At 37.3% G+C, this 22,555-nt stretch overlaps 3 protein-coding genes and 1 non-coding gene across 6 annotated transcripts; 2 read left to right on the forward strand and 2 right to left on the reverse strand.

Annotated features, from left to right (window-relative positions):
- On the reverse strand, positions 1-3,117 carry LOC104755003 (GABA transporter 1). Of its 2 annotated transcripts, none has more exons than XR_015587111.1 (6): positions 2,860-3,117; positions 2,503-2,733; positions 1,194-1,478; positions 986-1,096; positions 610-849; positions 1-501 (listed from the first exon to the last, which is right to left on the reverse strand). XR_015587111.1 is itself a non-coding variant. In XM_010477312.3 (6 exons), the coding sequence occupies exons 1-6, from the start codon at positions 2,948-2,950 to the stop codon at positions 121-123; spliced, it is 1,359 nt and encodes a 452-aa protein (XP_010475614.1). In that variant the 5' UTR covers positions 2,951-3,117; the 3' UTR covers positions 1-120. The 2 variants fall into 2 exon arrangements, 1 of the variants encoding a protein (XP_010475614.1); XM_010477312.3 differs by having other exon boundaries at positions 966-1,096.
- Positions 3,118-3,757: 640 nt separating this feature from the next.
- Positions 3,758-3,829, forward strand: TRNAG-UCC (transfer RNA glycine (anticodon UCC)). Its single transcript has one exon. It is a non-coding gene; the product is annotated as a tRNA-Gly (tRNA).
- A 735-nt stretch (positions 3,830-4,564) lies between these two features.
- On the reverse strand, positions 4,565-6,324 carry LOC104755004 (arogenate dehydratase/prephenate dehydratase 6, chloroplastic). Its single transcript, XM_010477313.3, has one exon. The coding sequence runs from the start codon at positions 5,876-5,878 to the stop codon at positions 4,670-4,672; it is 1,209 nt and encodes a 402-aa protein (XP_010475615.1). The 5' UTR covers positions 5,879-6,324; the 3' UTR covers positions 4,565-4,669.
- Positions 6,266-22,460, forward strand: LOC104755005 (DNA polymerase epsilon catalytic subunit A-like). Of its 2 annotated transcripts, none has more exons than XM_087494771.1 (49): positions 6,266-6,661; positions 6,967-7,032; positions 7,149-7,208; positions 7,306-7,401; positions 7,849-8,009; positions 8,161-8,249; positions 8,327-8,544; positions 8,987-9,073; positions 9,162-9,296; positions 9,813-9,935; positions 10,052-10,135; positions 10,441-10,605; positions 10,691-10,867; positions 11,151-11,264; positions 11,677-11,781; positions 11,954-12,072; positions 12,166-12,310; positions 12,392-12,486; positions 12,655-12,760; positions 12,834-12,913; positions 13,015-13,191; positions 13,369-13,453; positions 13,595-13,675; positions 13,757-13,900; positions 14,411-14,506; positions 14,654-14,854; positions 15,285-15,342; positions 15,424-15,566; positions 15,649-16,046; positions 16,142-16,271; positions 16,351-16,548; positions 16,625-16,699; positions 17,157-17,347; positions 17,652-17,832; positions 17,913-17,977; positions 18,230-18,362; positions 18,466-18,567; positions 18,652-18,735; positions 18,952-19,026; positions 19,181-19,240; positions 19,310-19,551; positions 19,633-19,681; positions 19,968-20,128; positions 20,223-20,289; positions 20,647-20,751; positions 20,855-20,974; positions 21,061-21,249; positions 21,565-21,671; positions 21,971-22,460. In XM_087494771.1, the coding sequence occupies exons 1-49, from the start codon at positions 6,503-6,505 to the stop codon at positions 22,338-22,340; spliced, it is 6,471 nt and encodes a 2,156-aa protein (XP_087350897.1). In that variant the 5' UTR covers positions 6,266-6,502; the 3' UTR covers positions 22,341-22,460. The 2 variants fall into 2 exon arrangements, with proteins under 2 accessions (XP_087350897.1, XP_087350898.1); XM_087494772.1 differs by having other exon boundaries at positions 6,310-6,661; positions 7,849-8,018.
- The last annotated feature ends 95 nt before the right edge of the window (positions 22,461-22,555 follow it).

A 22,555-nucleotide genomic window follows, 5' to 3' on the forward strand; every position in this document is an offset into this window, starting at 1 on the left:
TTTATTTTGTCGGACCAAATTTCATTGAAAACATTAAAAATTATACGAATAATGTATAATGAGATTTTATGCTTTAGTAATATCAATAACAATCTCACTTTGCAAGTTTGCATGTTTTATTTATACATCCGCAAACAACTTATACGTATTGGCATCCATAATAATCTGTCTAACCGCCGCGACCATAGCAATCACCCCTAGAATAGAAAAAACCACGGCGATCAAAGTGTTGATCCAAAATATGAAACTCTTTTTAGATGGCTTGAACGTGAAGTTGAAGAACACAACAGGTAGAACAAAGTCCAGAGGTATAAAACCGAAAGCACCTAACAAGGAGTTCATATCTCCAAAAAACGGAAGCATTGCCGCCACTATTGTAGCCACCGCGACGAAGAGGGAACGCGCAACTAGTCGAGGGATGACATTGCGCATAGAGAATTCTTTCTTTGTTGGATCACTGATTACACTTTCCAATATATCGTTTATAGGCTGTAGGTATACCTGCATGCATATATACAACTCAAAATTAATAACATTGTACATGTGACAAATAAATGTATGTAAATGATTATGTAGACTTTATTATATTGTTATGTAGTATATATTTACCACAGCAACAGCAGAAAGTTGAAGAACGGTGAAGAGATTAATGAGAAAAATAAACCAAGTAGGAACCAAGTAATGGTTTGTCCCGGGATTAAAGAAATTAGTGAAGATAAGTCCATTGGCTTTATTACCGAACGCCCAATATCCTGTTATGGCTACAGTGAAGAATGTCATTATCACTATAATGTAACACATACACAATCCTTTCAACATTTTCTGTTTTACTGGCGCCGCTATTGTTGCCTGTATTGCAAAAAAAAGACAAGAAGATTTCATATATCAAAATACTACTCTATATATATGTTTTCGACAAACAAAAGTGGTGGTGTTCTACTTTAGAAAGAAAATGAAAATGAAACCTGAATTTCGGGTATAATACCATTGCCGTATGTAGTGGCAATAATGGCTATGGCATTAAAGATTCCAAACACTTTAGTTTCTTGGTCACCAACTATTGTATAATCCTTCTCTAGTGCATCAGATGTTTTTCCTGATATTTTTTTTTAAATAATTGGATTATTCATCTTATTAAATTTAGCTTTAAATTAAAGATTTAAGAGTAAGATAGGTTTAGTAAAGAAGAGTACCAATGTAAATGGAGGCAGCAGAGGCGGAAGCACTATAGAGAAGGCATAGGAGGAGAGAGAAGAAGTTGATGTGTCGAAGAGAGTGAAAGGATGGGATTTGTGCCAAAACCAAAAGCAAAGCTCCGAAAATAATCACAAACTCAAAGAGTTTCATTTCCCCATTCGGCTGCATTACCAAATACATTGCCTTAAGGCATTGGCCTCCAAGAAGCGCATTGGCAATAACCACACCATAGCACACCGCCATTTGTATTGGTCCTACGTAGTACCTCCCCCATTTTGGACCTTTATTCAAACACACCCCAATAGTTGTTTTAATTAAGACGAAACTAAACTGATCTAAACTAAGCAAAATTTAAGTCAGGAGGTAGATTATAATCTTACATAGTTACATGGTGGTTAAAATTCTATAAATGATTAATCCCTCAAATTATTGGTGTACAAAAATCTAAAACTTTTTAAGGAATGGTGGAGGTCGTTTTGCGGGGAATGGTGGAGGTCGCTACTGAAAACTGACCAAATCGATGCATGACACTAAAGTTCGTGTATATGTGGATCCACTTTAGATTCTGAACTTTTTAAGAAAATCTTACTTTCTAAAGCAGGTCGGATCTATCCAACCTTACTTACATAGGATATTACCTTTTTGAGTTTTTTTTATCGGAACACAATGTTTTTAAGCTGAAAATTTTATTCGAAAGAAATTGCAACTTCAGCATTAGTGAAAATGTGAACTTAACAAGACAAGAAAAAAACAAAAAACAAAGACAGATAGCTGCTAACAAACGTTAAAGACTTTAAAGTCGTAGACAAGTTGAACTAAAAGACTTGATATAAGCACGTGGACGAGAAAGATAAAAATTCATTGCTATGAGTGTACTGTGTACTGGTCAACTTTTTGATCCGACTCCCGATAATTTGGTACGAATCATCTCTTATCATAAAGCAGTATTACGAGAAAATTCATATGCGTAGTTTTCTTTTGGTTTTTCTTAGTCTTTAAATGAAAATTATTTTCTAAAAACATTATATCGTATTTAAAGAAAAAATTATTAGTATCACAATTCACAACACGAACAAACATTCGAGACCAAGCCAACCTTATTCTAATTGCCTTTTAAAACTCAGTTCATATTCTGTATCAATAAATGTACGTATTCCAATTTGCGTTTCCACAATAAATGTAGTGTGCTGATGAAAAATCATGTAGAAGTTCATATAGACACGTAAGTCTGTAACTACCGGTCAAAATTTGAATGAAATTTAGAAAGATAAACATGAATAGAAAGGTAATCAAAAAGAGAATTACCGAGGATGTGGTGGGCCATGTCACGGAACCGGAGGTAACGATGGCCGTGGGAAGCATGGTGTTGGAGGGTTAGTGAAAGAAGTGTGTATGAGTAGAAAGTCACGGCTGCTCCTCCCACCAGACATGATATCCCGGCGATCCATCCTAAGAACTTGAAAGCGTACGGAAGACTCAGTAGCGGCGGCGCCACTATCGACGTCGTCAAGTGGAATCCGCAGTGCCACCATGTCCCTAGTTTCCATTGATCATTCAAATAACATTTATGTCATTTTTCTTGCGTTGCTGTGTTATATATATATGATATGATCTATATAACGTGGATCTATTCTTAATTTGCATAACATATGGGATACGTACCTTTAGATTTAAGGACGAAGAGAGAACCGGCATCAACTTCTTCTTCCGCTCTTTTTTCTCTATCTCCTGATCTCTCTTCTTCTCCACCCATCTCTCTATCTCCCTATTAATTAGTTTCTCCCTCTCTCTACTTCGATTATATGCTTTACTCACTTTATAAGTCCAACAAACAGTTTCTCTCATATAATAATGTCCAAAAAAACAGTCTCTATCATATCATTTTAAAACCACAAGTAAGGGGTACTATTAGTCTATTATTACAATAAAGGTTATGGGGGGATATTCAAAGAAAAAAACAAGCCAGCCAAGATATTATTCTACGTTGAGATCATTTGACATCCTACGTTTTTGGTAAAGTCATAATGAGTTAATAATAACCCAATAAAATTAAGGGGAGTGTATTCAACGTAACATTTTAAGTGATTTTGGTAAATTTTACAAATCTTATGTTATTCAATCATGAATTTTAAATAGTCTATTAAAATTTACTGTTATTGAAATGATGATTTAAAAATCTACTTTAGAATCCACTGTTATTGAACTGATGATTTAAAAATTTACTTTAGAATCTATTGTTATTCAAAGCAGTTTGTAGATTTGAATTTTAATGATTTTTAGAGATTTTAGAAGATTTGTTTAGTTAAAAATACATAAATCCAAATCTCATGTTTTTAGGTGGGATTTGAAAGAATTTTATAATAAATCATATCAACTTCTCTAAAATCATCAATAAAATCATATCAACTTCCCTAAAATCCTTAAAATCTAATAAAAACTTAAATCACTTCAAATATTATATTGAATACATCCCCTATAAATTAAGCGCATCAATGATTTCAATATGCATAATATTCTAAAGAAGCAACTTAATTAAATTTAATATTTAATAAGGACAAAAGCGTCTGTAGTCCAACGGTTAGGATAATTGCCTTCCAAGCAATAGACCCGGGTTCGACTCCCGGCAGACGCATTTCTTTACTTTTTTTCGGAAGCTAATTAGAAATTTTGGAAGACAGAAGGTGGAACTCGGGCAAACCAGCCTCATGAACATTTTCCTCAAAGAATCGAGTATCTGATATACCTAAGAAAATATATTTCGGAAAACTAATTTGGACATACAATATAAACATACATACTTCGTAAATAATCTTGATAGATTCGATGATTTCTGAACGGCTGGTCCATAAGGACAAGACGAAGTCATGACCATGCCGACAAAAATGGTGGATTATCCCCAAACCCTTATTACGTTTACCAACTCCTCACCTTCCCCTAACCCCACATTTCGTCATACATCATCAACGTCATGTCACCAAGACACCCACCATAATCACCTCTTAATCGGCATTGTTTTGTTCCTCAACCAATCTTGTACTACATATATAATTACTAAATATGTGTGTCAGTCTTGTTGGACTATGGGCTTGCCTCCAAAGTACGTAAATCGAGTAACTACACAAGTGTTTCGTGACACTATGGATTATGGCAAGGAGACTAATAAAAATTTCTGATGTCTAGTTTACAATGATCTTTTAACTAGCGATTATTTTTTAATAGAAATGTGACATATTCTCCTATGTTATCAAAACTTTCAAATCAATGTTCTATAAGGAATTTATCAATGTTCTATAAGGAATTTTGTTTTTCCATTCAAGCCTTTTTTTTACGGTTAAATCAGTCAAATGAACTTATACGAGTGCTGCCGTATGAAAATGTAAAAGCTAATTTTCAAAATTTACAACACACGGATCAACAAATATAAACTTCATTTTCTTGTACAAATTTACATTTTCACATGTATGGTATATGGTTATGATGATGATGATGATGACGATGGTGACCAAGGAGTCATATCCATGGGATAACTTCCCAGTACACGCAAGAACGATGTAAACTCCTGAACCTCGGCTAACGCATTCTGAGCACGCGTCTCCGCCATGGAGGCCTCAAAGTCGACGTAAAACATGTACTCGAAATGCTTCGCCGTCCCTACGTTTGCATCATCTACAAGCCTTATCGGACGGTTATGATTCGGCCTCGATTCGATCTTCGTCAAACTGATGTCTCGAAAGGCAAAAGCCGAGAGTACCTTGTAGAGCACGCTCGTGCCTTTATCGTGAGCGAAGACTATACTAGTTTTGAACGGCCGATCAGTTCTAGGTATGATTGGCTCACGCGCCAGCATCACGAAGCGCGTCACGTTACTCGCGTCGTCTTGGATCCCATCTTCTAAAATCTCCAAACCGTAAATCTCAGCGGCGCGTGCGCTCGCGATTGCGGCTGTGTCGCGGAGGTTGTTAGCGGCGATGAACTCGGCGGCTCCTGCGGTGTCGTCGACGGCTTCACGTGCGACATTGAGTCCCAGCTTCGTAAGCGTGCGTTCGCACTGAGCGAGTCCTTGAGGGTGTGAGATCACGCGCGTGAGAAACTCTTTGCGAACACCGGGAAGAGCCAATAGACAGTGGTGAACAGGGAGCTGAACTTCGCCGACGATGTGAAGACGATGCCGGAGGAGAAGATCGTAATTACGGTGAATAGAACCGCCGAGGGAGTTCTCAACCGGTAAAACAGCGCGATCTGAGATCCAAAGCTCCACCGCTTGAAACGCTACCTCAAATTGATCGCAAGGTACAGTTTGGCAATTAGGATAAGCCTTACCAGCGGCTGCTTCAGAGTAAGCGCCGGGAACACCTTGATACGCTACACGTAGATTAGATCCGTGCTTTGGAGCCGGTGAGAGATCCGACATGCTGAGAGGCTTCTGACGATGCTGCTGGAGGACCAATGGATTGCTATCAGATTTCTCAATCGGAACTAGATTCATTCGTGCGGCGCTGTGATTGCCGTTAACGGCAGACACGTGATCAACTCCGCTGGAAACTGGAGGAATCGGTAAAGATTCAGATTGCTCTTGAGAAACAACCTTGCTTGTTAGAATAGCGCAAGTGCTCTGCCATTCAGAACGACCAGATCGCGCCATTCGTGCAGTCGCAGGCGCCGGCTGAGTAGCCCCAAACATCGGCTTCTTCAGATTGTTGGTAGAAGGAGACGATCGATACAGTTTTAATATCTAAGCAATGGCGTCTACGAATTGGAACTTCAAGCTCAAGGAAATAACAAAGTGGAGGGTACAGTAGTTCTTTTGTGTGGCCAACAATTCTCTACCTACTACAACTCACCTGACAAGTCACGGTTGAGTGGACCATACCGGCAGTTGACCGAAATCAATCAAACTGACCCGATCCGGAGCTTACACCCATACCCAGATGACCATAAGCAGATATGGCCCATAATGTTAAGTTTGACACTGGTTACAACCGTACAAATGTTAGACTAGCAGGTCCAAATTCGCCAAAGATGGGCCTTGTACATGGACCCAATTAGATTCCAAAAAGGAGGGGCGTTTTAGTAATTTGGTTGAAATTCCCAAAGCCCGGGAAAATGAAAAAAAAAAGGAAAAAAATCTACTCTCTCCCTAAAGTCTTACACTCACTTTTGTCCAGCATCCACGAAGCCCTATTCCCAGTAAAAAGCCCTTTTTTCGGAAAACTAAATTCACCTTCGAAGCTTCTCCAGGAATCAATCAAAGCTCCTATACAGGAGCCCTTCTCTCTGTCCCGGTTAATTTTACAATCGCCCAACAATGAGCGGAGATAATCGAAGACGGGATCGAAAGGACACGCGGTGGTCGAAGAAGCCGAGAGTAGTGAACACTGCAGAAGATGAACTCGAATCTAAACTCGGATTTGGGCTTTTCTCAGAAGGTGAAACCCGACTTGGGTGGCTACTCACATTCGCATCTGTAAGTTCTCCCATAATCGCACTCTAATTTTTGACCCAACCTTTTGTTAATTGAGAGAGCATTTGAGAAAGTTCCGGACTTGATTATATGTGAATTTCTCTAAATTGATTAGAAGCATTGGCGATTGAGCCATACAGTAAACACACATAATTGTGAGAATTTAGGATTCTAGGAGATACGAAATTACGAGAACTATTATAAGGGTTTCCCCTCATTTGATTCAACTTCGTTGGTAGTTCTCTCAGTGCAAAATTTGGCGTTTGATTTGTAAGTACTAGTATTTACTACTGATTGGTTATTCGCAGTCATCTTGGGAAGATCGAGATACTGGGAAAGTCTATAGTTGCGTGGACCTTTACTTTGTTACTCAGGTGAGCTGCTCTATTTATGGGCATTACGATTTCAGCTTTGTATTAGTTGATGAACTTTTATATTTTTGTTGTTGCATTTTTCTAAATGTTAATCAAGTTGACGATTTTTTTTGTAGGATGGGTTTTCTTTCAAGACAAAGTACAAGTTCCGTCCTTACTTCTATTTAGCCACTAAAGTATGCTAATCTCTCTCTGAATATCATCTGAACGCTCCTTTAGTCATTCATGTAATTTCATCCTATATGTCAATAACACTGCATTGCCGATTTACAGGACAAATTGGAATTGGAAGTTGAAGCCTACTTGAGACGCCGATATGAAAGACAGGTTGCTGGTATTGAGATTGTTGATAAAGAGGATCTTGATCTTGTAAGTCAGTAGAGCATACCTTGTTTATTTGTTTAACTCTGACTTCTACCAGTGTAAATTTCATCTTGATTCTGTGGTTTAGTTGACCAGTGTCTTCTACAAGTTGATTGATGCTGTTGTTCTCTCTATAGAGACTCATATCAGTAACTTTTATGATGACCTTTAGTTATTATTCTCTTCTTGTAACCTCAAAACCGAGCACTTGTAGTAAGAAGTCGAAAAAGGTGATCCTGCATCCATATGGTGAAATCTCTAGGCGTTTGCTAGTATGCAACATGGGCTGTAAAGGATAAAGTTTGTATTTCTTTAGTCTTGCCCTTTGTGCAATAGTATGCAGGATATGAAGGTTTCAGTACTTTTTTTTTGTCGTCACTTGTAGGGTGCCTTTCTAACTTTTGTTTTTTTTAGACATACCGTTTTGAGTTCCTTCATTTCTTATATGAACAGAAAAATCATTTATCTGGCCTGCGAAAAAAATATTTAAAAGTATCATTCGATACTGTGCAACAATTGATGGAAGTCAAGAGGGATCTGTTGCATATTGTCGAACGAAACCAGGCTAAGTTTGATGCACTTGAAGCTTACGAATCCATATTGGCTGGAAAACGGTAGACAATGTATTTTTTATTTTATTTTGCTCTGAAGAGTTTTGTTGGTTTCCTAATTTACCTTTAGTATCAATTGTTCGTAGTTATTTTTCATGTTTATTTCCAGAAGTATCAGATATCCTGATCATTTTTTGTTGTTCTTGAAACGCAGAGAACAACACCCTCAAGATTGCTTAGACTCTATTGTGGACATCCGCGAGTATGATGTCCCTTATCATGTTCGATTTGCAATTGATAATGGTAACCAGTTTAGTCAAATCAGAATGTCTGTTTAGTTCCCAAGATTGTCAACATCATGACGTTTTCTTGGTGTCCAGATGTAAGGAGTGGGCAATGGTACAATGTCAGTATTTCCAGCACCGATGTCATACTAGAGAAGAGGTCAGATCTTCTTCAACGCGCAGAAGTCCGTGTTTGTGCATTCGATATAGAGACAACAAAGCTTCCGTTGAAGTTTCCGGATGCTGAATATGATCAAATTATGATGATATCCTACATGGTTGATGGCCAAGGTTTTCTAATTACTAACAGAGAGGTAACTACGGTAGACATTTGCATGATATCTTACATGATGGGATGTGGGTGGTTTTATATCATTAATGGAGAGAAGCTGCTAGATAGTCCTGCTATGCCATCTTTTAGATTAGGTTGAGCAATCAGTAGAGGAAAAAAAAGTATAGGCTTAGTGTTTTCTTCAATAATAGATTGTACTCTTAATGCACGAGAAATCAGAAATGGTCCATATAAGATTATCACACTTGATTAATTGATTTTGTATGATGTGACTTTTAAGACTATTTATGGACTAGCGTGACATTTTGCATATAATTTTAAAGCATGATTTCTGATTTGTTAACAGGTTTTCATTGCATATGTCATCTCTTGTTGATATCTCTTAGCTGTATCCTTTCCTTTGAATATCTGTATCACGTTAATCTTCTTTGATTATAAACTTTGTATTTTTGCATATAATTCAGTGTGTTGGCGAAGACATAGAAGATCTGGAATATACACCCAAACCAGAATTTGAAGGCTATTTCAAAGTCACTAATGTTAAAGACGAGGTATTGTAAATTAGCTCCGGATTTGAATATTATATCAGAAAAATCGATGTGCTTAGAAGCGAGTTACTTTCTTGGTTTTGTCTTGTAGGTTGAACTCCTCCACAAATGGTTTTCTCATATGCAAGAGTTGAAACCTGGTATTTATGTTACATACAACGGAGACTTTTTTGACTGGCCATTTATAGAACGAAGAGCATCTCATCATGCAATCAAAATGAATGAGGTACACAAAAATTTCCTTCGTTGTTATTTATTTAAATTTTATCTGTCTGCATGACTAAAAGGATATGTATATATGATATACTTAGAGATTCTATATGAAAAAGTTTTTGACATTCTATTGTGGCCTTGAGAGTGTGCCTCTGCATAAAGTAGTATAGCAACGCCGCGAGTGCTGCCTATACTCTCTATATGAATTATCTTGCATGAGGATGCTTACTTGAATAATATCGTTCCTTCTGTGGAAGAGATTCATCTTTCAAATATTCAGTGACATGTGTTTAGCGTCTAAATACTGTAGTTTTTTGAGAGTTGGCAAGTTGCCACTCATCTCCCGAACCTTACTTCTCAGTTCTATTTCAGAAACTTCCCTTTCTTGTTTCTATTTTTTTTTTAGACCACCTATTTCTCTGCATCTTACTCGTCAGTTCCTATATCAATCGTATTATCTTCCATTCGAGCATAATGTTGTCAACTGTAATTCAGCATATGTCTTTTGTTTTCTTCCTGGTGATTTCAGGAACTGGGATTCCGTTGTGATCTTAATCAAGGCGAATGCCGAGCTAAATTCGCTTGCCATTTGGATTGTTTTGCTTGGGTAAAACGTGATAGCTATCTTCCTCAGGGAAGCCATGGTCTGAAGGTTAATTCTACTTCTTTCTCTTAGCGATTATTTCATCTTTTACGGTCATATATATCTTTAGTTAAGGAATTTATATTATGATATTGAGTTATGCTTGTCTCTTAATTAAATGCCAGGCTGTTACAAAGGCCAAACTAGGGTATGATCCACTGGAAGTGAACCCAGAGGACATGGTTCGGTTTGCGCAGGAAAAGCCACAGGTATTGCTGAGAATTTAATCAGGTTATTCAACTATTTGCCTCTTAAAGGGTTGAAGAAATGTCCTCAACATTAAGAAGCGGACATAGATTTACTGTCTTATTAGTACACAACATTACTGTCTTATTGCTCATGTTAAATTTACTGTCTTACTAGTGCACAACATTAAGAAGCGCACATAAGTTTCAAGCAATTAATTGGTCTGAACTGTTAGATTTCTCTAGTCTATGCTGTAGCGCTTGCAAGGTTTTCATGGAATTAGGTGCTTATATCTTATTTCTATCCCTTGCTGGGAATGATTTCACAGACAATGGCCTCCTACTCAGTCTCTGATGCCGTTGCAACTTACTACCTATACATGACATATGTCAATCCGTTCATTTTCTCTCTCGCAACTATCATTCCAATGGTCCCTGATGAGGTTTTACGCAAAGGGAGTGGCACCCTTTGTGAAATGCTTCTGATGGTTGAGGTGACTTCCTATTTACTACAAGGTCTTTAGCAATCTTTACTGTGTGAAACATTCCATTAATTGGAAGTCTTCGTTCTCAGCACAGGCTTACAAGGCAAATGTTGTATGTCCCAACAAAAATCAAGCTGACCCTGTGAAATTCTACCAAAATCAACTTCTTGAAAGTGAGACATATATTGGTGGTCACGTAGAGTGCCTCGAAAGTGGTGTTTTCAGATCTGATATTCCTACCAGTTTTAAGCTTGATTCGTCGGCATACCAGGCAAGCTATCTGCTTTATACTCATTCGACATAATGTTAGTTGATTTCTTGATGAGCATTACTTTTTCTGATAGAGTTTCTATTCAAATGTCACTGATCTTTCTGTAATGTCATCTGAAGTGGTGCAGTTAATAGTAAATACCTATGTAGTCTGTAATGGATTCCTCAAGCAAAATGCTTCCCATTATTATGCACATGATGTTATCATAGCTAATTTTTGCACCTGGTGCACACAAAAATAATAATTTATGAACCTATCTGATATTGGACGCGTTGATTGCCAGCAACTGATTGATAACCTTGGTCGGGATCTGGAATATGCTATCACTGTAGAAGGGAAAATGAGAATGGATTCAATTTCCAATTATGATGAAGTGAAGGACGAAATCAAGAAAAAGGTAGTTTTTAGAAATATCGATTTTAGTGCTTATTCCCTTGATTCGTTTCAGCATGTTATTTCTCTTGTCGCGTCGAATTGCTTACACTGCATACATATTTCATTCTGGGAGAGTTTGCTTATAGACTCATACACATTAAGCTCGGATAAACAAGCCTTCTCTCATGTCGAGTAATTTAGTAGTTCTTGTAGAAACAACATAGTAAAGCCTTAGACTATGGTTTGAGCCTCAAGAAGAAATCTGTCTATTAAGTATCCCCTATCTACAGTAGTTGTCACCAACTAGGCGTCTGCATGCTTGGATATTTCGAAGCAGAACAGAAAACTTGATGGTCTTATGAATTATTCCATTTGTGTTGCCTGATTCGGGATGAAGACTTAGTTCTGTTATGGCGGTTTTATTGGTTCTACAGCTCGAGAAGTTACGAGATGACCCTATACGTGAAGAAGGGCCTCTTATTTATCACCTCGACGTCGCAGCGATGTATCCAAATATCATTTTAACAAATAGGCTTCAGGTACATCTAATCTCTGTCTGTACGTTTTTAACTGAATAGGGATTATTTGTTGTAACATACAATTGTAAATCAGTATCTACCAACATCAGCTAAATGGTGGTGTTTCATGTACAAAATAATGGAAAATTCCCTGGAAATTTTATATGAAGTTAAACTTTTCTTTAATTTTCAGCCACCATCAATAGTTACGGATGAGGTCTGCACAGCATGTGATTTCAACCGCCCAGGAAAGACTTGTCTTAGAAAACTTGAATGGGTTTGGCGTGGGGTGACATTCATGGGAAAGAAAAGGTTCTTAACTTGTTTTTCATTCCAGCTAACTATGGATTTTAACTTTGTTGGTCTAGTCTTAAGTTCTTAACTTTGTTTCAACTGGTTTGGCAGTGATTATTACCATTTGAAAAAACAGATTGAGTCTGAATTTGTTGATACTGGTGCAAATATTCAGTCTTCAAAATCATTCCTTGATTTGCCAAAGGTGGAACAACAAACCAAGCTAAAAGAACGACTTAAAAAATATTGTCAAAAGGTATTCTCGCCCTCCCTTCTGCTTAGTAATAGTTTCCCCACATTGTCAACATATGATTGTAAGTCATTTTGCATTTGGCAGGCATATAAACGAGTACTTGACAAGCCAATCACTGCAGTTCGTGAGGCTGGGATATGCATGAGAGAAAACCCTTTCTATGTGGACACTGTTCGGAGGTGTGTGCCTTTTATTCTCCCATATTGTTCTTGACTGAGACTCTGTTTGGACGTTTAGTCTTTTGTGCAGTAATCTCTTTTGTGTGAACACACCACTGATTATGATAAATTTTTTTTAACTAAGTCCTAATTGCTTTTTATTTGGTGGTGTTTTGAATGTAATTCAAGCTTTCGAGATAGGAGGTATGAATACAAAACACTTAACAAGGTCTGGAAGGGAAAGTTGTCCGAGGCCAAGGCAAGTGGTAATTCAATCAAGATCCAGGAAGCACAGGTACGTTATCTTGTGTACTTGCTCACAGATCTCTGGAACTTTTTTAAGATGGTGACATTCAAATTTGGAACAGGATATGGTAGTGGTTTACGATTCCTTGCAGCTAGCTCATAAGTGTATACTTAATTCCTTCTATGGATATGTCATGCGAAAGTGAGTCTTCTGATCTCTTGCAAAGAGCCTGGACTGTGGTTATATGATCGTTGTCTGTTCCATTTAGGTTGACCCAAAGCTTTACTTGAAACAATTTCCAGGGGTGCAAGATGGTACTCCATGGAAATGGCTGGTGTAGTTACCTATACTGGAGCCAAAATCATCCAGAATGCCCGTTTGCTTATTGATCGAATCGGGAAACCACTTGAGTTGGATACAGATGGTATATGGTGTTGTCTCCCTGGATCTTTTCCTGAGAACTTTACTTTTAAAACGATGTAAGGTTTTGCTATCTCCATGTTTGGAAGTCCCGTGTTCTATTTTGTTTTGAATATATTGCAATAGTTCACTTTAAGATATATTCAAGAGTTTTTATATCCATGTTAGGGGGGATTTTATTCTCTCGTGGTTCTCAAGATGTTAAGTAAACCATCAATTGTATTTTTTTACTGCAGTGACATGAAGAAACTCACAATCTCTTATCCATGTGTAATGCTAAATGTTGATGTGGCAAAGAATAATACAAATGATCAATATCAGGTATGCCAAGCCTTTCCTTACCTATATGTAGCTTTTGTGTTCAGTCTTAAATAAGCAGATGATATAAACCCTTCTGAGGTTCTGAAAGCATTTTGCCTTGTGTTTCGTTTCCTTTTTCCCTTTAATTGTTGGTTGAAACAGACTCTTGAAGATCCTGTACGCAAGACATACAAGTCACATAGTGAATGCTCAATTGAATTTGAAGTGGATGGACCGTACAAGGTATGCTTAAACTTTATGAAACTTTTACGTGTGCTGCTCTTTGATTGCTGCGTAGAAATATTTGTAATTCTTTCCATTCAGGCAATGATTATTCCTGCATCGAAAGAGGAAGGAATCTTAATTAAGAAGCGTTATGCTGTTTTCAATCATGACGGAACCTTAGCAGAACTCAAGGGTTTTGAGATCAAGCGTAGAGGGGAGCTGAAACTCATCAAAGTTTTCCAGGTATCCTTTCCTTTCTTTGTGTTGTAATGATTCATCAAATTGTTGCTTCATCTATTTTTAGGCTCAAAACGGTTGATGATTGTATTTCACTTGATCCAGTTATATTAGACTTTAAGTAACTCTTTCTAGCAGCATTTTTAAGGTTCTAATTCTGACATAAAATAATTCTCTGTTAGGGAATAGGGAGAATTCCACTGGTTCTTAATTGCTTGTTCAGGTGACTACTTAGCAAGTATCTAGAGCTCATCTACCTTCATCGTTCATAAAAGAACAGACTGATAAATAAAATCTCTGTTCTATGACGACACACTGCATGTTACAATTTATTTTTTATCAATATTTCCATCCTATTTATTGAATTCTTGTGTTTACTTAAGCTTATTTCAAATATGAACTGCATAAGATGTTCATGATTTGTTAGACGCAAGCATCCCAAGAAAATAGGCTGAGATTTACTTGATAAATATGTGTAGAGCCTTCATTATTTGTTTTTCTATCCCTTCCCTACAGGCCGAGCTTTTTGACAAATTTCTCCATGGATCAACTCTTAAAGAGTGCTATTCTGCTGTTGCAGCCGTCGCAAATCGGTGGCTTGACCTACTCGATGTATGTGAAATTTTTTGTTTTTTGTTATTTTTTAGTTGATTTTTTCCCCCCTACTGAGGAGAAAGACTTTTCATATAGGTGCTGCTAAATTCTCTTATTTGCAACTGGGTCATTTTGCTCATAGTTTTCTCTTTACATTTTCTCCAGAATCAAGGAAAAGATATTGCCGATAGTGAACTGCTAGATTATATATCCGAGTCAAGCACAATGAGCAAATCGTTAGCAGATTATGGTGAGCAAAAGTCATGTGCAGTGACCACAGCAAAACGCTTGGCTGAATTTCTTGGTGATTCAATGGTCAAAGATAAAGGACTTCGTTGCCAATACATTGTTGCTTGTGAGCCAAAGGTACATTTCTGTCAAACTTAAAATTCTCGTGGAACTTTTGTCCTCCTTTGACATATACTCAAAGAGGCCATCCATTACCAACCCGAACAGGCCAGAAAAAAACTGAATAGTTAGGTCTTATGAAAAAATAACTGGTTCACATATCTTCTTCTATCTTTTCTTATAATTTTTTAGTACGAGTGACAGACTTGTATATGTTATGTTAACAATCTCTACTGTTGGAGCTCTTAGTTAGGTTACACTGCTGAATGTACATTTATCTAAGTCAATAATGTCGTCACTCGTCATACATGTAATCTGTATTAATAATGTTGCTTACATTTTAAAAAGTATTTACTGTCTGTTAAGCATCTTTTTGAGCTATTCTGGTATAGTATATCTGCTTATAGTACTTCTTTTCTTGCAACTTAACAACTTTTCTCATGATTAGGGTACACCTGTTAGCGAACGGGCTGTTCCTGTTGCTATATTTGAAACAACGAAACCGGGTAAACCTTCTGTTATCTGCTGTGATTATGTATTCTTGCGTTCTTATCGATCAAATGTAATGGAAACGTCAAAATTCACAGGAATTATGAAGTATTATCTGCGAAAATGGTGCAAGACATCATCAGACGTCGGGATCCGTTTAATTATTGACTGGTCGTATTATAAGCAGCGCCTTAGTTCAGCTATCCAAAAAGTTATTACCATTCCTGCTGCAATGCAGAAGGTTCATTGTTACTATTCATATTGGTTTTGTTTTTCTTAATATTCTTTCTGTAAATATCTAACGGCTTATATGACCTTTTTAGGTGGAAAATCCTGTGCCTAGGGTCAATCATCCTGACTGGCTCCATAAAAAGGTCCGTGAGAAAGAGGACAAATTTCGCCAGAGAAAACTAGTTGATATGTTTAGTTCAGCAAACAAAGACGGTGTGTCGGACACAGATCATTTGGTGACTGAAGATAATATGGAAGATATTGAGGATTTTTGCAAAGAAAACAGGCTTTCCGTGAAAGGGCCAAAGCCAATTGCACGTTCTTTTGAAGTAAAAAAAAAAATGACTGAACACGAGCAGAAAGAGAGCTGCGGTCCAGAGTTCCATGATATCTCATTTCAGAACATTGACAAGAACGTAAATTACCAAGGATGGCTTGAACTGAAAAAGAGAAAATGGAAAGTGACATTAGAGAAGAAGAAAAAACGAAGGTAGTACTTTATTTGGAACAAAATGTAGTTCAATATGACATCCGCTGCTTCTAAAACTTTCTGAACTTCTTGACTGTGTATTGTTCTTTTTGTAGGTTGGGTGATCTAAGATCTTCACAGCAGATTGATGCTCACGAGATAAATCAAAAAGTTGGTCTGGGAAGAGGAGGTGTAGGTTCATACTTTAGGAGGCCTGAAGAAGCCTTGACTAGTTCATATTGGCAGGTGGGCACAGCAACCTAAATGTATTTATATTTGGCTAATGTTTTGTAACCATATAATGTTGTCTTTCTGGCTTTTTCAGATAATACAACTGGTTCCAAGTCCACAGAGTGGGCAATTTTTCGCCTGGGTGGTTGTGAAAGGATTGATGCTTAAGATCCCATTAACAATCCCAAGGGTGTTTTACATTAATTCCAAAGCTCCTACAGTTGAAAAATTCCCGGGAAAGTGTGTCATCAAGATTCTTCCTCAGGGAAGGCCTTCTTATAATTTGATTGAGGCATGACTTTTATCAACTATATATCTTTCCCCTTGTATTCTTTTTAGTTAGTTACAATTTTTATTTTTCTTTACAGGTTAAAATTCAGGAAGATCAATTTAAAAAAGAAAGCAAAATGCGTGCAGCTCTTCTTGCCAACCCTAAAATTGAGGTGAGGTCTTTTAAAAAGTTAAAAAAAAAAAAGTGCCATCAGAAGCCACACCTTTTATCGACTACCCACCCATCACATGTCTTAAAAGTAATAAAGAAAGTTTCTTAGTATCGTTAACTATTACTTCTGTGATCTTTGGTGGCATTTTATTTGGTGAGTAGACAAATTGTATTTGGTGTCTGGGATTCTGAATTTGTGTGCTATAGAAATTTGCTGCATCAAGTACCCTGTATAAGGAAAACTCTGGAAAAGGAGTTAAAAGCGAAGGGTAGCTATATTTATCTCAGTTATGTGTGTGTGTCTTCTTTGTTATTTGAATAGAATGTGAATGAGACCCATCGACTTGTCAGTTTGGTGGGATTTGTCAACTTGTTGATTAAATGCATGTTTTGACCTTCATTTTTCATCAAGAGAATACCATGTTTATGCTTGCTTGTCTCATAATTAACTTTGGCAGGGCATATATGAAACTAAGGTGCCTCTGGAGTTTAGTGCTATATGTCAAATTGGATGTGTATGCGAAATTGATAAGACAGCTAAGCAACGTAATACCCAAGATGGATGGAAAATTGGTGAACTTCATATGAAAACTACAACTGAGTGTCGCTACTTGGACCGTTCGATTCCACTTGTTTACTTGTATAACAGGTAAAGGTCCATTCTATAAAGTAACATGACTACCCCTTTTCTGATGGAAATCAATTCAACTTCATGCAATTTAAGTTGAAGAAGGTTTTGATTGTAAATTTCTAGTAGGCATTTAGTCACAATGTTGGAGTGTTTATGACTACGTGTCTAGTCATATTATTGAATACTCTGTTGCTTTCTCAAATTAGTCCCTTAACATTTTGAACCTTAGTTTTTGTTTTTTTTTCTTCTTCTTCTTTGGCCATGTTATGTGGTTTTATTTATGCAGACCGGAATACTTATCTCATGGTTTACTTGTTTGCAGCACCTCTACAGGGCGTGCTATCTATGTTTTATATTGTCATGCATCGAAGCGTATGTCTGCCGTGGTAGTTGATCCTTTTAGTAGCAAGGAATTATTACCATCTGCCCTAGAGAGACAGTTTAGAGATAGTTGCCAAGAATTTTCAATTGACTCATTGTCTTGGGGTAGTATCCTTTTCCAGGTATGCTCTAAACTCATCACATAGAACCCCTGCAATAGTAGTCCTGCATTTTTTGAGCTTTTGTGAATGCTAATCATCAGGTGGACTATGTTGACCATCCTGAAGCTGCCAAGAAGATTATACAGAAAGCAATAAGTGAATACAGGTAACTCATTTGTTTTGATTTATAGCAGTGCAGCCTGTTTAATGTTTCCCTGACATATTGAATCCAATAGTGTTTCTATTGAATCAGTTGCGCATGCTTTTTCCTGTGTGAACTAGTTGGTAACTTAGATACATTCTTTAAGTCAATTGTCCCAAAAAAAAACAAAGAGTTTGATTGTTGGGACTTTTCTTGTAAGGTTATGTTAAATCATCCCGTAGGTTTGACTTGTCACATTGTTTCTTTATCTTGCAGAGAAGAAAATAGTGGACCAACTGTTGCTGTCATCGAATGCCCTGACTTTAACTCCATGATGGAAGGTATTAAGGCCCTGGATGATTTCCCATGTGTGAGGATTCCCTTCAACGGCGATGACAATAGTTTTCAGGTTCCTTAACTTATAAACCAATTGGCTACCTTTTCTCCTTTAATGTTATGATAGATGTTTATTTGATCAAGTAATACATATGTGGTGGGGTTGCAATGCATAGCCTGTCTCCTGGCAACGTCCAGCAGCAAAAATAGCAATGTTCCGTTGTGCTGCAGCATTTCAGTGGTTGGATCGGAGGATTGCCCAATCAAGATACGCCCATGTAGGTTATGTTTCTAAAGTGGAAATATAGTTCCTCATATTATTGTTTTGTGCAGTTATTGACATTTCCTGTACAACTGACTAGGTGCCTCTGGGGAATTTTGGACTTGACTGGCTAACATTCACAATAGATATCTTCATGTCCAGGGCACTCCGTGGCCAGCAACAGGTCTTTTCTTCGAATTTCCGAACTTGTAACTTTTTTTTTATTTCCACTGCTACAATATTTGCCTTCCTTTTTCTTTCTGTTTGCCTTTTTGCTCTTGCTCTGTTCCTCCAGCGCCTAGGCAAAAGGCTGTTGTCTCTCTATCACTGATTTCGATTTTTTTTTCTTTTTCCTTTAGAAGTGCCTATTATGTATCACTGAATTTCCTTTGTATAACAGGTCCTTTGGGTGTCAGATAATGGTGTTCCAGATCTTGGAGGTATAAACAATGAAGAGACATTCTTTGCTGATGAGGTACGTAATCAAATGGGTTAAAAAAATATTTCCTTTTGGATTCTGTGAACTTTGTCAGGATCATCGCCAATCTCTATATTATTATTATTTTTTTTTTGTCTTTTTGTTTCTGTGCACTATCAAGGTGATAAACTGGTATGCTTCTCTGACACAGGTGCAACAGACAAGTTTGGTATTCCCTGGAGCGTATAGAAAAGTGTCTGTGGAGCTAAAGGTCATAAAAAAAAATGATTAAATTGTCGTGCTGTTTTGGATGTTGTTCTAATTAACATGCATTGTGCAGATCCATCACTTGGCTGTTAATGCCCTTCTGAAAAGCAGCCTTGTGAATGCAATGGAAGGAGGCGTCTTTTCGGGATTTGAAACAAATTCAGACGAGAACACCAGTTTTGATGAGACCACTGGATGTGCTCAAGCATTTCGTGTCCTGAAACAATTGTTTGATAATTGCTTTACTGATGTGCGTAAATATGAGAATATATATGCTGATTCCATTTTGCAACGCTTGTCTTGGTGGCTCTGCAGGTATGATTATGTCACATCTTGTAACATGTTCACTTTTTTTTTTTTGACTCATAACATGCCGATGTTAATTCCTTATTGTAGCCCGTCCTCTAAGCTCCATGATCCAGCTCTTCATCTCATGCTTCACAAGGTAAATATTATCTAGTATTTCTTGCTTTTTATCAAGTATAAACGAGTTGGTGTGGATAAATCAGCAGACTTTATATAATTTACTCCTGTCTGAATGTTTCTTAGTCAATTCATTTTATCGAAACTGAAGCTAACAAATAATACCTCCTTGCTGGATTATGCTTGTCATAATACATATCATTCCCAAGGCACCTTCAGATCCTGAGATTTGTCAGTTACATTCACTTTTTCTTTGCCTTTAAAATTCTAAACCCATTTGACATTTGCGTTTTTCATGAATATTGTAGGTCATGCAAAAGGTCTTTGCTCTGCTATTGACTGATTTGCGGAGATTGGGTGCTATAATAATTTATGCAGACTTCTCAAAGGTCATTATTCACACAGGGAAATTTGATCTATCTGCTGCTAAGGCCTATTGTGAAAGCTTGCTCACAGCGGTGGGAAATAGGTTGGTTTCTTCCTTTCACGGTATAGATGTTTGACTATGTCTAATGGGCTGCACTCATTTTCATGCCATGATTTTTGTACTTTGCCACTGACAGTTCTATCTTTGAGTGGATATTGCTCGAGCCGGTTCACTACTGGCACTCATTACTTTTCATGGATCAGGTTAGAATTCTTATTTCTTATGCTTCCCTTTTGTTTTTTTAGTTTCTGATACCTAAACATGGCAAACCTTGTTGTAAATTGTAAAATTACAAATCCCTGAACACAAAATTGAGCCTCAAAGAGAGGAAATGAAAAAGTGACAATCCATGGGACCTCAATACATGTTGTTCCAGTAAACCAGAAGGAATTATAACTGATAAGAGTAAAGTCCTTTCACCTTGATAAATTATCTCCAAACTGCACTGAACTCTACTAAAGCCCCATCTTCCATCATTAGTTTTGGTTTAATCAGACTTCTTGATCTTGCTTTTCCTTATTTATACCCTCTCATCAAGATATCTCTTTTTCAACCTTTAGTATAACTACACTGGTATCCAAGCTACCGATGATGAAAGTTCACCTGACGAAGTGGCTATTGAACAAAAATGGAGTGTTGCACGACATTTACCCGAGTATATTAAGGTGTACAGACAGAACCCTCTCTCAAATCAAAGCAGAGTTATTTAAACATGTGGCAACAGTTAGACTATTCTTGGACACTGATGCATTTCATCTATCTTGGCAGAGTGACTTCACTATAATCGTTGCCGAGTTTATATTTCATCCCTGGAAATTTGCATTAGAGAAAAAAAAGGGCAGTTCAGAGAGTTTAGAGGCACAGATGGTAGAATATCTAAGAGAACAGGTAGTCTTAAAGCCATTTCTTTTAGTATACTTTTCGTTCACTCAAAAGATTGTCTCCTCATTTCTTTTTTTGTTTATTTTATGCAGATTGAATCCTACTTCACAGAGAGGCTTCTTAAAAAGGTTATTGATATCATGCCACACATGAGGGACATAAACGTTTCAGATGCATCTCGGTTTTCAGGTCAAACCCCCAAAGGAGATCACACGTTAGAATTTATACAGGTTACCTCTGCTGTTCTGGCTCTTGACCAGAATGTCCAGCACGATGTTCTGGTGAGTACTCTACCTATTCCTTTTCAATTTTACCTGATACTGGTTCAATTTGATAAACATATGGAGTATTCACAAGTCCTCTGAATAGATTAATCTTGGAAATGAAAATTCTAATATAGAGCTTTTTATCTTTATAATTAGAAAACCTCTTTGTAAATGATTTCATTCACAAATCCAGTCTACACTCCGGAAATCTGATTCTTGAAACTATGTTTACCTAAAAAGTTAGATAGTTTCAGATGGGTGTTAACTATTGTCTTCTCAAATTTTGTTCTCTAGACCTACAATCTTACTGACGTAATCTCTTCTCTATAGGTAATGAGAAAGAATCTGTTGAAGTACATTAAGGTAAAAGAGTATGCTGCTGAAGCCGAATTTCTTGATCCTGGGCCCTCCTGCATCTTACCTAATGTAGCTTGCAGGTATTACTTGACCAAAAGAAATGCTCATTTTTTTGTGATTCAAATAAGCACTCTGGTGATTTGCTACTCTTGTTTCTGCTATCTGTTTGCAACACTAAAAGAAAAGAAAAACCCCCAAATCCCAAAAAGAAAAGAGGGCTACCTTGGTCATATTCCGAAGGCTGAATATACCATCTGCTCTCTGTCATATATCTACCCACATTGTGTTTTTTAATACTTGACTTTTTTGAAGTAGTAAGCAGTAAGACGGCTGAAAATGTATACACCAAGTTTTGATTATACTGTTTTTATTGTTGCAGCAACTGTGATGCCTACAGAGACCTAGATATATGCAGAGACCCAGATCTATTAACAGAGAAAGAATGGTCATGTGCGGATACACAATGTGGGAAGATATATGACAGAGAGCAGATGGAGAATAGTCTTCTCCAGATGGTGAGACAGAGAGAGAGAATGTACCACATGCAGGATCTAGTTTGCATTAGGTGCAATCAGGTGAAAGCCGCTCATTTGACAGAGCAGTGTGAGTGTTCTGGTTCCTTTAGATGCAAAGAGAGCGGGTCAGAGTTCCACAAGAGGATGGAGATTTTCTTGGATATAGCAAAGCGCCAGAAGTTCAAAATGCTAGAAGAATGCACCTCTTGGATTTTACAATGCACCAACTGCTAACAAAACAGAGAAAGACATCATTTATAGGTTAATTGATTTGTGTATAATTTCTACACCTAACTGACTCAAAACAAATGTGTTTTCATGATGAAGTTGTGGTGATAGCATTTTTCAGTGACATAACTAGCGCTCTTGGATCAGGCCATTTAATTCATGAGTGAAAGGGGAACTAACATAAGTAACATTACATGACTGTCCCGTGAGCCATAAAATGC

This window comes from Camelina sativa, chromosome 17, assembly GCF_030686135.1.
Source record: "Camelina sativa cultivar CO46 ecotype springtype chromosome 17, ASM3068613v1".
NCBI lineage: Eukaryota > Viridiplantae > Streptophyta > Magnoliopsida > Brassicales > Brassicaceae > Camelina > Camelina sativa.